We start from the raw sequence: 15,903 nt of genomic DNA, 5'->3' as shown, positions 1-15,903 counted from the left end.
GTAGGATTTAAACCAGCCTAACGCTGTTCCTTTGATCCCTACAACATGTTCAAGTCTTTCTAAAAGAACATTGTGATCAACTGTGTCAAAGGCAGCACTGAGATCTAACAAGACTAGAACAGACACAAGATTCTTATCTGAGGCCATGAGAATATCATTTGTAACTCTCACTAATGCAGTTTCAGTACTGTGATACTCTCTAAAACCAGACTGAAATTCCTCAAACAGAGCATTAGTGTTTAAATGCTGACATACTTGGCCACTATTTTCTCCAGGACTTTGGATAAAAATGGAAGGTTAGATATTGGTCTATAATTCATTGGGTCATCTGGATCCAGAGAAGGCTTCTTAAGTGAAGGTTTCATTACAGCAACCTTAAAATCTTGTGGTACATACCCATTTACTAAGGATAGATTGATTATATCTAGAATGGGGGCAGTAACCAAAGGAAGTGCATCTTTAAATAATTTGGTTGGGATTGGATCCAAAATGCAAGTTGAAGGTTTAGATGAAGCTAATATTTTTGATAACTCCGAAAGCTCAACTGGATCAAAACGGTTCAAGCACAGATGAGGTTCTAGAGTCACCTCTGATGCTGCCTCACTTACTGAGGAAGAAGAAATCGCATTAGGGAGGATGCTAAAGATTTTGTTTCTAATAGAATTTATTTTACTTGTAAAAAATCCCATGAAGTCATTGCTGCTGAGGGCTAAGGGAATAGATGGCTCAGAGCTACGATTCTGCGTAAGTTTAGCAACTGTACTGAAAAGAAATTTAGGATTATGCTTATTCTCCTCAATTAATGATGAAAAATAAGCAGTTCTAGTTTGTTGAAGCTTATTTTTATAAAGCACAAGACTATTTTTCCAGGACAGGTAGGCCTCCTCATGGTGCGTAGAGCGTCATGTTCTCTCCAATTTCCTAGAGTTTTGTTTTAAGGCTCGTAGATGAGAGTTAAACCAGGGAGCCAACTTCCTGTCCCTAATTACCTTCTTTTTTAAAGGGGCAACATCATCTAATGCCACACGTAAAGAGGAATTAACATGATGAACTAAGGCATCAATTTGTGAGGGGCTAGAACTGAAAATATTGCCCTCTGCTACATGCCTATGTAGATACTGGATCTTTTTTCAGGCTTCCCGCAATTAGAATATTTAGGAAACCCGCATCTTGATTCTGGGTTTGAAAATGCATTGTAATTACCGCGTTACTGACAATTGTACCGAGTAAATATTACCATTTTCTTTTCCTGTAATGCCTTACATTACCACATTACAGCAAAAAGCAATGCAATACAGTAATTTTTTACTTTTGTACCGCATTACTCCCAACTCTGCCAGTAGAGGTGGTTCACCACACTTTGCTTCCACAGTCTCACATCCTGGGTCGTCTTTCTCTTCCCCAGCTCTTCGATTTTCTTACCAATTCATGGAGAGCCAAATAGACCCATATTTAAAATAGAAAAAAAAATCCTGTAATATTCACTATATACATCCCCAAAGATTACCTTTTCCCATGTGCCAGGGGTCAAAGTAGTGACTGATTTCCTTTTTTTCCTCCAGCAAATACTTCTGCACCCATGTGTGGCGGTCAGTCACAACTTGCTGCACATCGACCCCCCTCTCCAAAAGTGTGCTCAGACTTCGCACAAATCCCTCCTTCTCCACTCGCACACTATTTCCAACTTCATTGCTCTGAAAATAAACATAATTCTCCATTGATCTGTGAATAATTAACCATGAAATGTATTGGAATCATCAGGTAATGTTGTACCTGTACGAGTTGGATATCAGTAACTTTGTTTCTTTTGAGATCCATCATGGTGTAGCTGCCATGTTTGGCTGAGTGTCCTTCAGAAATGCAAGTTATTACTTAATTTACATTTGATAGCAAAGGAATAAAATAAATAAATTTAAACATATTCACCAGGTGAATCAGCTCGCATGTCACCACCAAGAGTCACAGGTCCAGATTCAGTAGCCTCCTGGATGATATCAGCTTGCTCTAGCTGCCACTGCCAGCTCACTGTTGGAATTAACAGCTTTGCCTGATGTCGACAGAATGTCTGCTTGGACAGTCCCTGCACATTGAAGGCACCCAGGAACTAAAATATGAAAAGTTACATCATGAAATGAGAGATGCACAGACCTTATCAAAACTAACCTAAACATTTTTGGCCTATACCTTAGGAATCTGGCTAAATGATGAGCCAGACTTTCTGCAAGATGAATTTCTGTCATGGTCCCTGTGTCACCAGACACACAGCAGCTGGGAGCTCTAAACTGGGTGGCTATGTAAAAAACAAAGAAGCAGCACATTTATAAATGTTTAAAAGAGCATAAAATCACGTGTAACAATAATCTGCAAAACAAATTAAAACTAGAAGGTAATAATAAAATGTTTACATAGAAGATTATTAAAAATAATTCACCTTTGCTACGGGTAAGGCTTCACGTTAGGCTGGACAAATGCATTCTTGCAGACTACTAAATCAGTCTGACAGCCAATGTCTTGGGTAGATTTAGCCTGAAAAAAAATAGAAGCACATTGTTGTTGGAGTTTATAAAGTCAGATAATATACAAAAGAAACTGTCAGATATAGGCGCTTTATAACATTCCTAGTGTGTGGTCGTTATTTTAACGTAAAAGTCAGTCACATATGATGTGGAGAGCCTGAAATGCGACCCCCTGAACAGAATTCCTTACAGAACCGGGTCACGCTGTGCTGGATTTCACGCTGTAATGATGTCTGTCAACTAGTGCTGCGTTAGTTAGAGACACTGTTGCAGAATCGACGGACACCAAAACAACCCGAATTTTCTCCGAGCCTGACAGTAATAGTCATGTGGACCGTTTCGTCGGCCAGGGCTTCGAGATATGTTCTGATTCGCCGCTGATTCTAGCCTTACATCCCGTTACACATTTTGTGAACTTGACAAATTAGCCCGAAGGCAGTGCAGAGCTAAGTGAACCACGTCTCTCAAACTTTGCATTTAGGTAGGGAATTGAGCTGCAGTATATCTGCGGTCAGGTCTCTCTACGAGTCTGAGAGCTCCGCAAGCGCTCAGCCCCGTCCGAGAGCTCCACGAGTGGTCAGCCCCGTCTGAGAGCTCCACGAGCGGTCAGCCCCGTCCGAGAGCAGCTAGTAGGCACCGCATCGGTCAGACATGCACCAGGCTGACCGCCGGGGAGAACCGGGTGGAAGAATGGAACACAGAAGTGTCCCTCCAAGCGCTCCGTCATATTTCAACCCATTTTTATGTTAAATGCACTGGGTTTTACTCTTTTACTCATTGACATATGCCCTATTAATTATTTTACTGTATTTTACATCTAAATTTCATGGTTAAACAGTACATGCTACATGTTAAAATGATAGTTAGCTAGCTACTTTGATAAACTCAGCTAGTAAAAAGGCGGCAGTGACCTAAAATACAGAAATATAAAAAAATGGAGACTCCTTGGATGCTCTATTAGTGCAATTAATTCCACAGCAAGTCATTTTGTCCAACAATTGCACAAAAAATATCCAAAACAGAATACACAAGCACAGACGCTCAAAATCCCGAAACAGTTTCCAGGAGAGACCGAGGCTCTACTGAGGCCTTTCCACGGAGCTACCTCTGTGGTCACGTGGGTCTGATGTTCATTAATTATACAGAATTTTAGGCTTTTCATACACTTAAACAGAAGAGTGAGAAAAAAATTCACCCCCCTCAGAGTTGTCATGAGTGTAAACTAGATCATTTAAACAAAAAACATGTTTTGGTACCAGGCTGTAAACATGTTTATTTCTGCTGTGAAATTGGTATTTTTAACATGGGAGTCAATGAGGATTTGCTCGCTTCTGACACCAGCCCCCAGCGGAGGAGGGTGGAACTGCAATCTTTGGTACTTCCGGGTTGGGACCAATTTCTGAGCCGCTTTGTGGGGGCTTGGTCCCACAGGACAAGTTAGAAACGCTTGCCAGAAAACTTCTAGACCCATACCGGTACATACCGGTCCATAATACCCAGACCTGACCGTCCCAGACCAGGCGATGGAAAAGAGCTATTAGTGCAGTCACACAGCCCCCACCCCCCACCCCCCTCCCCCCGTCTGGCCCTCTTGCTTCTGGGTCTTTTCTGTGAGTGGCCCTCGGACCATTATAATTGAGGACCCCTGCTGTATTGCACTGCATAAATGTTTTTGTAACTGCATACCTATATTCGTAGAATTGCAAGGATGCCTCGTGCGGGTGGAAGGACTGCTATATTCACTCAGGAGCAGGAGACCAATATAGTGGACATGGTCCTTCAAAATAACACAATACGACTCAGAGAAATCCAGGAGCGAGTGATACAAGACAACACACACTTCCAGGGAATCGACAGTGTGAGCATTTCCATAATTAACCGTGTACTCAATCGTAACAGGCTGTGAATGAAAGAAGTTTACAGAGTGCCTTTTGAGCACAACTTGCCAAGGGTGAAAGAACTGCAAGCTCAGTATGTTTAAGTAAGTGCACATCCAGACTCATTTATAGTAATCCAGATTGTCAACACACTATATGAAAGACATTACTCTTGAGTGCAATCTATATAAATCGGAAGTGTGTACATTTATCCTAATTGTACTCTACAGCATAGCACTGACTGTACAACTTACATAGTTAGGCCCGAGCAGCGAAAGCGCTGCGAAGGCCTCTTGTTTTTGCTCTATTTATTCTTTTCTTTCTTTCCTTTTTTTATTATTCCGGTGCCGCTTTGAATGGCTTTTTGGGGACCTTAACATACCCCAAAACTCACAATATTTTGCAAACTTGTCAGGCCTGGTGAAAAATTTGATATTTTAAAGGTCCAAAAAAAATCACATAGAAAATGGCTGAACAGCGCCCCCTAGAAGGTGAAAAATACCCCTCTCCATAAAGCTTAGTTTATCGTACAGTTATGGAATTTGGTACACTTGTAGTACTCAACAGTCCGCACAGAAAAGTCTCTTGCAACCATGGTCAATATCAAACAGGAAGTCGGCCATTTTGGGTTGAAATGGCGATTTTTTGCCGTTTTTAGGGTCAGTTTCTGATTGGATTGCTCGATCATTTTTTGCACGATCGTCTCAAACATTGTGTAAAATTGCTCAGAAGGGATGGGCGAACAAAATGAATCAAGGATTCTGAGTTTCGTATATGCTGAAGGGGCGAGGCCAGGCCTCGAAGTTTGACTACTCGCCAAAAGATTTTAAATTGCTATAACTTCATAACTGAATGGAATAGAGTTACCAAACTTTCTGTGGTCTTTTGTCATCCAGCCCCAAAATAAACTGAATGGTCGGTTGATGATATCACACAAGCCCCGCCCCCTCAGGACCAAAAAGGTCAAGTTTTACTGTGAAAGGTCCCAAATTGCCCGTTTCACTTAATCACCACAAATTTGTAGCTGGTAACTCAAGACAAGTGGGAGTTGCTTGGCGTCACTTCATGGGAGTTTTTGGCAGAGGGCGGGGCTGTGGCGGCGCGGCGAGGTCAGGCGTGCCGCCGTGGCCTTACGTTTGCCTCCCATTTCGTCATTTCTAAAGATATCGTCACGAAACTTCTTGTGAGTGATCCTAGTCCGGCCCCTCAAAAAATATGATGTGAACATCCGGTGGGCGTGGCCTATTTTATGAAATAGCGCCCCCTAGGACCATTAAAACTGTCAGCCCCAAGCCATGCTTTGACTGAGGATTACGAAATTTGGTATACTAATGTGGTGTCTCAGGCCCTACAAAAAAGTCTCTTGGACCCAAGTGTAAAGTTGCACAGGAAGTCGGCCATTTTGGTCCAAGTACGCGATTTAGTGGTTTTTGCACACGTTGTTTGGAGAGCAATGCTCCGTCGCCCTTTTCACCAATCACCTTCAAACTTCTGCTATATACTCTTAAGACATAGGGGAAAAAATTCAACCGTCGGATTTTTCAAAAGTTGAAAGGTGTGGGCGTGGCTAAGCCTCAAACTTTGACCTGTCGCCACGCCACTCGTTTTTTCATAGCTCCCTACTGGACTCCTTTTACCCAATCAGCGGGAATCTCTGGCAAATAGCAGTAGACAATGTGAGGTCACCTGGTATCCAGTACTGGCAGGTTTCAAAAAAAGGAGGGGCTTTGGGAGCATGGCGAAAATTGCCATCACGCCATGGAAATACGTTTGCCTCTCATTTCTTCAGTTATCGTGATATCGCTACGAAACTTCTGGTGAGTGATCCTAGTCTGACCCCCAAGAGACAAACATAGCTGAAATTTGTGGGCGTGGCCTATTTTCTGAAATAGCGCCCCCTAGGACTGTTTAAACTAAAAGCCCCAAGCCATGCTTTGACTGAGGATTACGAAATTTGGTACACTAATGTGGTGTCTCAGGACCTACAAAAAAGTCTCTTGGAGCCAAGTGCAAAGTCGCACAGGAAGTCGGCCATTTTGGTCCAAGTACACGGTTTAGTGGTTTTCGCACACGTTGTTTGGAGAATGATGCTCCGTCGCCCGTTTCACCAATCACTTTCAAACTTCTGCTATATACTCTTAAGACATAGCGGAAAAAATTCAACTGTCGGATTTTTCAAAAGTTGAAAGGTGTGGGCGTGGCTAAGCCTCAAACTTTGACCTTTCGCCATTACATGACTTGACTTAATTACTCCCATGTGCATGATCAGATCTATATAAAACTTTGTCTGTGTGATCACTGACCACATCTGAAGACAATGACAATGGTGACCGCTGTCATCACCTAAGCCTCGCCCCCTGACTACAGGAAGTCTATTGTTTTATGGTGAAATGCCCATATTTGTCCCCTCTAATGTAGTCAACATGGCTCTAAGGTCATGCACTGTCTTCATGATGCTGTAATTACCATTCAGATCTGATAGCTTTCCAGATAGGGAGGGGCTTTGATGCCAATGTGAATTCTGGCATGACGCCGTGACCTTACGTTTGACTGTAACTTCCACAAACAGCCTCTGATCTGCCCGAGACTGAACATGTCAATCAACAATCATGCCCTTTAGCCAACGAGGCGCAAACGGTTGGTAAATGTTGTATAATGTCACCACAGCGCCCCCTACATACCTTTAAAACTGTAATAGCTCATACAGACAAGGTCGTAACTGCACCAACCTTACTATGTGTCATCACACAAAGGTACCTAACACAATCCTGTGGTAATTGGTTGATGGTGCTTTAGCTCCGCCCCTGACAGGCCCTGAATAACACATGCATGATGCAATTCACACCAAACTGCACACAAATGACTGTTATCAACCAACAAACCTCTTCATGGAATAATTCCTAAATTTGGGACAGCGCCCCCTAGATACAAAAAACCTTTGTAACTTCTGCAAAACGCTCCAAACTATATCAAACTTTGTGGGAGTCATCACACAACTGCAATCAACACATGTATGTGCTCACTTGTTCAATTCACTTTAACTCCACCCACTTACAGCTTCTTGTCTCTAGATGACCCGTGCAATGTTTGATTGATGCCAAATTAACAGAAAACCATCTTTGATGACCAAAGATGACCTCTATGGGATTTAGTTGTAAATGGTCACAGCGCCCCCTAGATGGGTTCAAACTTCATTAACTTCTAAAGACAAGGTCAGAATGGCATTATACTTGGCTTGTGACATCACTTGACTGCACCAAACAATTAATGGAGTTGTTGGTTCAAATCCCTGTAGCTCCGCCCCTTTCAGCTCACTGACTTAAGATCATAGGCGTCATTTTAACCGGGGACGCCGGGGACATGTCCCCGGCAAAATTTGTGATTGGCAGCTGTGTCCCCCCCACTTTCAAAAACGCCTGCTGATGAGGATTTTTGTCTTACCAGCTCAGATCTTATACCAGGGGTCGGCAACCTGTTCCCATCAAAGAGCCATTATTACCCGTTTCCCACAGTAATTTTGGACGGACCTTAATAAGCAGTGACTTAAGTGAAGCAGGCAGGTCGCGCTAGAAAATTTTGTTTTAAAAGACGTCATAAATGTGTTCCCCCGTCATTTTATAAAATATGAAGTAAAAACTCACAATTTAATTTTCCTTCATTTGTCATTAATATTTAGTCTACACCCGTGCGTTAAGTGGACCATCTTCCAGTAAACGCAAAGCATCCAGCCCACCTCTCCAAATGCGTAAAATGTGCATCAGCCGCTAGTTAGGCGCGCCGCGCGCACCATCAGCTGATCAGCCCAGACAAGAGCAGAGCAAATAGAGAAAGAATAGATAATTCTGTCTGGATGTGGATGGAGATTACATTTTACAGCAGCCTGATCAGCATTTAAATACGTAAACCATCACCTGTCTTCTAGTCCACGCTATCAGCATTATTTTAATTGGTGTGTGTGTGTGTGTGTGTGTGTGCGTGCGTGCGTGCGTGCGTGCGTGCGTGTGTGTGTGTGTGTGTGTGTGTGTGTGTGTGTGTGTGTTTGTTTTCCACATCAAACACTGGTCTCACCAACCAGACCAGCGTGTCCAGTAACACGTTAATGTTACAATTAAACAGTTTCACTTCATGTAGGCTAGGAACATTTCACCTGCCGTGTCCCGACCGCTTCTGCTCCACATGAACTTTGTGCGTGATCAAATGTCTCTACGCGTCATGCGTCTCCATATTAGAGACGGGAACAAGTGCTGTTCAGCCAAAGTTTCATAATTTCGTAAAAAGAACATTTTTCCAAGTGACACATCCCTCAGAGAGACCGGGTTTCCAGACTGTTTCAGTGGGAGGAAATCTTATCGCATGCACCGTGGTTCTGCACTGCGATGCGAACCCCAGATCTTCAGCTCACTGTCCACCGTGGGCGCTCCGAGCCGCGCTGAACACAGTGTCCAGTATAAAGCTCTGATGTTCTGATGGGAATATTTTACCTCCGCGATGTGCGTTAACGATTAAAATGTCAGCTCATCCATGCACATCAATGTGCGTCGGGGTAATTCTTTCAAACCAAGCAACATCCTTGAGTTCATCTGTCAAAATAAACAGTCAAATGGAAATATATGTGACCTGCCGTTTAACTGTTTTGCCCTCCTGTGAAGATTGTTGCAAAGAGAAACAATTAAACTTGATTAACCCCAGAGCCACCCAGAGCGCATGCGGGAAGATTCCTCCCACTGAAGCGAGTGTTTTCCAAACCCTGTCTCTCAGAGAGACTTGTCACTTAGAAAATGTTCCCTGATTATGAAACTTTGGCTGAATAGTGCTTGTTCCTGTCTCCAATGTGGCGACACATCCAGGAGCCGTCTGAGGAGAAGCCCAGAATCTCACATGCTCTTCAGCTCAGAAAGCGCCTATGATTACGCACAAGCGTGACGCGTCAACCCGGTCTCACAGTAAGACCGGGTTGGAACTGTTCAGGTTTACGCAGACAATCTTTACATTTAGAATTGGCATACAGATGTAAAATTAATGCAGTAAAATATAAAGCATTTTATTTAAATATCCATTCATTATTTTACAAGCACAGAGAGCCGCATCAGATAGATGAAAGAGCCGCTCTAGAGCCGCGGATTGCCGACCCCTGTGCTAGCCTACTTTATTGTCCCCAGCAATTCTGAAAACAAACTGACGCCCTTGCTTAAGATAACACACACAACGTCTGATTGATGCAAAATAACAGAAAACCATCTTTGTCACCCAAAGCCGACCTCAAGGGATTTTTCTGTAGTTGGTCACAGCGCCCCCTAGATAACTTTAACCTTCGATAACTTTAAAAAACGTGGTCAGAATAATATTAAAGTTGGTCACTGTCATCACACCACCAGTGTGGTAAAGATAGAGTATGCCCTAGTGGTGAGACGTGTAATATAATGGTGGGCTCAGAGGGGATGCTGAGTCAGGGTGAGGTGCGGACGAGGTGACCGTTAGCGGTTTCTGGTGTCGGGGTGGTGGATGTTTTTGTTCCGGGGACGTGCCCTGGTGCACCGGGCTGCCGGCCAGGCCGGAGCGGCGCGGAGCTGCGAGGGCCGAACGACGCTGCTTGCAGCTTTAATTCTATATTGTATTTCTACACAGACAATATTTGATTTGGAATCCTTGGACAGACCCCATGAGTTTGTCTTTGTTGATGAAGCAGGCTTCAATCTTCAGAAGAGGAGAAGGAGAGGCCGAAACATTATTGGACAGCGGGCCATTGTTGAAGTCCCTAATCAACGAGGTGGCAATGTCACATCTGTGCTGCTATCAGCAACCATTGTGTTATACATCATCATGTTACATTGGGGCCTTATAACACCCAGCATCTCCTCAGATTTCTTGTCAGTCTAAGAGATGCATTATTTGAGCAGCAGATTCAAGAGCAGCAGGGTGAAGAGCTGGGTCCCATCCCAACCTATGAAATAGTGTGGGACAATGTCAGTTTCCACCGAGCTGCTCAAGAGAGGGAATGGTTTACCATCAATGGGCAGTTTATGAACCTGTACCTCCCTCCATACTCGCCTTTCCTGAATCCAATTGAGGAGTTTTTTTTCCTCTTGGAGATGGAAAGTGTATGATAGACAGCCCTACATCTGAGTAAATCTGCTGCAAGCCATGAATTTAGCCTGTGGTAATATAGGTGAGGAATCATGTCAAGGCGGGATACGGCACACCAGAGGCTTTTCCCCCCGTTGCCTCAGGAGGGAAAATATTGCATGTGATGTCGATGAAGTGCTGTGGCCTGACCCAGCCCAAAGACAAGACGAGGCCCATTGATGACATATTTAGTCCTTTGATGTTTTTCATTGTATGTTTTTATTTCACTGTCATTGAACACTGTAGCACAATGGTCTGCAGGCTGTATATGGTACAATAAACAAATTGTATGGCCCTGAACATTGTGCTTTCTATTTATTGGTGTATTGTTTACTGACTGCTTGATAGTCTGTGTAATTGTGAGCAATTTGTTTATCATTTGAGAGTAGTGTTTGATTTTGAGCACAGGTAAAACTGTTTTGAAGCAAGAGTTTGATTTTGCAAGAGGAATGAGAGGTTTTGTAAATCGTGCTTGAAGCTGACGTTTTGTGTTTAATGTTTTGAGAAAAGGGAGCAATGTTTCAGGAATTGTGCTTTAGCAATTGAGAAAAACTGTAATGACTTAAGCCTTTTTGGTTCAGTGTTACACTTACTACAGACAGAATATATGTGTGTCGTAAAATATTTCAGAATATTGTATCTATACTCTGAACACACAAATACATGGTAAAAATTTTTATTTTTCCCGCAAAACATTGTACATAATGTGTGTCCCATTCCCAACCAACACAAAGTTGCACACATACAACAGAATATTTTACTGTATACAGTTACAGTAAAACAATAAAACTATGCTGCATCCTCTCCTCTGTTGCGGTCTGGCCAAAGCACCTCATCCACATCACAAGCAATGTTTTTCCTGGCCAAGCAGTGGGTGAAATATCTCCTAGCATGGCAATTCCAGCCATGAAAAGAATCAGCTGCTATATCTCCAAATGCATCCTCCATAGCTTGGAGAAGAGGTATACGGGTTTGTGGCTGTCGGTCATACACCTTCCATCTCCATGCAGAAAACAATTCCTCAATGGGATTGAGGAATGGAGAATATGGAGGGAGCTAAACAACTAAAAAGCGTGGGTGGTCAGTGAACCAGTTACGAACCACAGCAGCCCGGTGAAAACTTACGTTGTCCCAAATGACAAGGTACCTGGGCTGTTCTGGGCCATCTACCTGATTTGGTGGAATGAGTGTGTGGTGTAGGGTGTCCAGGAATGTGATCAGATGGGCGGAGTTGTAGGGGCCAAGGGTAGCATGGTGATGGATGATGCCATGGTAGCTAAGCACTGCACACATTGTGATGTTCCCTTACTCTCACTCCTCTGCCTCTGCCTCTGTTTCCAATGATGGCATACTCCATAACAGAAGAGCTCACCTGTTGCCCTTTTATGCTAAAGCTCTGATTGCTGATTGTAAAACTGTGTGATGGGTGTTTGCCCCTGTGATGAGTCAGTGTGCATATTTGAATAGCAGTGTGTTCCTTGTGAAAGCAAGATATTTTCTGAATGAACGTTGTGCTAACAGCAGAGGATTGTGTGGTGTTTTGAAAAAAGTGTGTTTTAGATTTGTAATTTGAGTTCAAAGCAGGAATTGTGCTTGTAGTTTAGCAGAATGGGTTAAGGGGGTTGGTGAATTGGTTACATGTTGTGGTAATTGTGTCTCAAGTACCAGAAAATGTGTGTAAACAATTGAGAAAAACTGTAACAGCACTAGTGGGTAGTTTTGGACACAACTTGATGGTAATTTCATTACTTGTTTTATTATCATTTCAGCAACAAAGTAGCACAACCAGTGACCAGTGCTCCCAGTTAGGAAGCCATGGTCGACGACGCAGTGCTCACTGTCCCAACTCTGCTGTTGTTTGCACACTTGTTTACTATGCACTAGAGGCTTGCATGCATTTCCATCGAGTACACTCCATTGTGGACCGTAGGCACTACATTGTGGCTGCTGGGCTGAGGCTGAGACCTGTGAACTTTGACCTCTTCACTTTGATTACTACAATAAGATTTTAGGAGGTTATGAAAGAATTAAGGTCATTTGTTTATTTTAGGCTTGCCCCTCTTTTAATTAGAGCACACCCCATATATTAAGTCCATGGTTTTTTTTTTTTTTGGCACTTTACCCCAAATCTGTGATTTATTGGTTAGGTCTGTGGGTGTAATTTGAATGTAGGAAAAGGGTATCCCCCATTCTTAGCCTCTTACCTGAGCATTTTATACACCTTTAACAGACACGTTGTTTGTGGGAGGTTATGTGTGAAAGATGGACACCGCTGCCTCTTGAAGAGCCGAACCTGTGATGTTACAGGTTTGATGTGAGCGAGGAGCTAAAAGAGGGGTTCAACCAACACCTGCCCACTACTCCACGCAGACATGTGCAGCCACAGGGTGCAGCTGCGCTGAAACCGCTCAATGAACAGGCTCATTTAAAAATACACCAGTTGTTATGCAAATGACGAGATGCATAGCGTTTCCCTTGATGCATAAAACACACTCTAAATGAGGCTATGTCTCTAAAATATAAGGTTTCAAGTCTGACTTGGATAGTATGCCTGCGTTTGACCATTTCTGTCTCTATTTGTGTCAAAAAGGGTTACAAAAAGAGGAAGAAAATTATGCTAAACTATAAAATAACCTGCATTTATGACCACTATACAAATCTCGTAGTGAACCTTTTACTTCTGTCTAAGGACTCTCCCACAGTCCCCAATCCATTTGGCTCTTTGTTGACCTTGGTAGTGTACACAAAGTAAAGGTTTTTATTATAAAGCCAGCTGACTATATTAATAATAATAAATAAATAAATAAATAAATATAACTAAAATAGGCAATAAATAAATAAATACAAGACAAAAACATCTAATGGCAGAAAAATGATGAGAAACTGGCATTTTAGACAGGAAGTGACATGATGGGCGATTAGTAATTCAAAATAAAATATTCTTGTTATTACTTTGAGTTCTGGGTATACATTTGCTTCAAAGTTTGATTTAAGCTCTTTAATCCACCCAGCCACTGAGCATTCATAAGCACATTAGTGACCCAGATAAAAGTATTACCATGGTTCTGATCCTATCTGGATTATTGCTTCATGAAACAAAAAGTACATTTTCATAATTTCTCATAATCTTCTAACTCATTCAGAAATTTTCAGATTTTCATTTTATAGCAAATATCCAGAATGTCGTGTTCGTGTTCAGCTGGAAACTTTTGGCTTTTGAAAAGATAGTAATGAGATGAGACTTAAATGCATAATAGCAGATTTATTTCATGGCTTCAAGGGGGTCAGCTGTACTTTGGACGGAGTCATCCTGCAGCAGAGTGCCAAACAATATGAGAAAGCTGATGGAGCTGGGAGGGTCTAAAAGTCTATTAGCAATGAAGATGTCGTCCATGCAGAAATGCTCTGGAAGTTTGCAGTCATGATGCTGAAAAGTTGCTTCCTAGATGGGGTGTTTTTGCCTGAAAGGGCAAGAACCTATCCTAATGATAGATGGACAAGTATCTCATTTTCACCAAGAATCAGCTTTAATTCTTTTGAAATATTTTAGTATTTAGTCAATACATTAAAAAAGGGATGCTACTGTTTTAAGCTGTTGCATCAATTTCAACTTTTGTTAAAAGTGCTATCGATTAAAGTTTATTTATACCGCATATTGTATTAAAAATACTTTTTCAAACAAATTATTTCAAGATAATAATAAAAATAAACAGACTTAAAGCTACGATAAACATCCCAAAGGCTTCTTCTGAAGTCTTATTAAATTAATAAAGATTTTTACATAAAAATCATGAGTTTAGTCCATTTTTCAAGGGAATCCACCTTATTAGTGTCAGAAAATCCAAGCTGATCAAAGGGTCCTGTCTCCTTTTGCTGTTCATAAAGTCTGAGCTGCTGCTGATCATTTCTGGTTATGTGAATAAAGGCCGTGAGTTGATTGCAAAGATGTCAAAACCCGTTAAAAAGTCAGAAATACACTTATGTCACCAAGGTATGTAAATAAAAATTTAAATAGTAGCAAATCAATCAAGAAATAATGACATAGTGTGGTTTATTATTAACATTAGCGTTTATTATTATTATTATTATTGTTGTTGTTGTTGTTGTTATTTAATTATTGGAAATGGAAAGATGTTGAGGGTTAGGGCAATGAAAAGCCTTGAGCTTCTCCCTATTCCCCTTTAAGGATCAAAGAGGAATCTCTAAATCCTCTAAATAAGACATTATTATTTTGTATTTGATTTTAATTTGTTTGAATGGTCTGAAGTGAATAAATAAATTATTATTATAAAATTCTCAATCCTGACACTCATTTTACCATATAATTCTCTACACATTTGAGTGTGCGTTACATATAGTTTTCTTTCCTCTTTTAGGGTGTTGTTTACAATCGTTGTTGACTTGTTTAGAATTTCACAATCAAAGGAATTAGTCCAGTTATTTTGTTTATTCTGTGTAGCTAATGCACAAATGATCATGTGGAATTTTCTTGCTATAGACATTTGAAGTGGAGCTAACAGCCCAGCTCCTTCACTATTCTAGAAAAAAAAATTACATTTCTCTGTCATTGTGAATTTTTTTAAAGCAAAGCCTAGTGTTGTCTCATTGGCTGGATGACCACAAACATGTGCTATGAGTTCCAAAAATAAGCCACAAGAAGGAAAACTTTATTACGTTGCGCCCTCTAGTGGCTCAATTTCAACAAGAACTTTTCAAACGCTGTGTGAATCTTCATCTAAAAGACCAGCCCACAAGACCGCAGTTCATTGGTCATTAGCTCATGTACAAGTTTCTGATTGGTCAGAAGGATTTCCGTCAGCTGTCCCGGAAGCTAATACAAAACATGAGCTATTACGTAAGTAACCTCCAGCCCTCAGTAGGTATCGTCTCACTCTCAGCTAATATTTATTATTGAATAAAGAGTCAGTCTGGGAGAAAAGCAGCTACGTTTAAATTTAAACAGTCTGTAGAAATGCCGACGTCTCCAGTCAAAGCGCGGATTCCGCTCACCAGTTTCGGTCATCTGATAACAGAAGTGAAGGTAGGCTAAATTGGGATTAAATTAAACATTTCATTAGACAACAAACAGGCTATAATGGGATTAACGTGCTATAGAGCAAAGCAATTCATTTGCGGTTAAACAAGCTAATTTAATAATCAGGCGTATCCATAATTTAGTGATTCCCCCCCCCCCCCCCATTAAATAGGCATTCCGCTTCTCATTAGCTAAATATGCTATTTTAATTTGTTTTTTAATTTAACGTGGAGCTTTTTTTTTTGATAATTTATTTTTTTGATTTTAAATCCCATCTACAGAATATAAGCAAAAATGTCTTCATTTCTGCATATTTTCCTCCAAATATATTTATTTCAGCTGCTCATTAAAG

The 15,903-nt window shown here is 41.5% G+C and overlaps 1 protein-coding gene and 1 long non-coding RNA gene across 2 annotated transcripts in view; one reads left to right on the top strand and one right to left on the bottom strand.

Annotated features, from left to right (window-relative positions):
* Positions 1-2,028: 2,028 nt before the first annotated feature.
* Positions 2,029-15,903, bottom strand: part of LOC139069736 (uncharacterized) — a 23,079-nt gene continuing 9,204 nt past the window's right edge. The window contains exons 2-4 of the long non-coding RNA XR_011520426.1: positions 2,432-2,526; positions 2,185-2,290; positions 2,029-2,104 (exon numbers count right to left, since the gene is read on the bottom strand). This is a non-coding gene — a long non-coding RNA (uncharacterized lncRNA). The remainder of the gene's footprint in view (positions 2,105-2,184; positions 2,291-2,431; positions 2,527-15,903) is intronic.
* The window catches only part of LOC107395760 (ATP synthase membrane subunit K, mitochondrial), a 5,974-nt gene continuing 5,434 nt past the window's right edge, over positions 15,364-15,903 (top strand). The window contains exon 1 of the mRNA XM_054737737.2: positions 15,364-15,557. Within this exon, the coding sequence (XP_054593712.2) occupies positions 15,489-15,557 (69 nt within the window). The 5' untranslated portion in view covers positions 15,364-15,488. The remainder of the gene's footprint in view (positions 15,558-15,903) is intronic.

The sequence above is a fragment of the Nothobranchius furzeri genome, chromosome 4, assembly GCF_043380555.1.
Source record: "Nothobranchius furzeri strain GRZ-AD chromosome 4, NfurGRZ-RIMD1, whole genome shotgun sequence".
NCBI classification, from domain to species: domain Eukaryota; kingdom Metazoa; phylum Chordata; class Actinopteri; order Cyprinodontiformes; family Nothobranchiidae; genus Nothobranchius; species Nothobranchius furzeri.
Note: the sequence above shows the minus strand (reverse complement) of the source record. Positions and strands in the feature narration are given on the sequence as shown.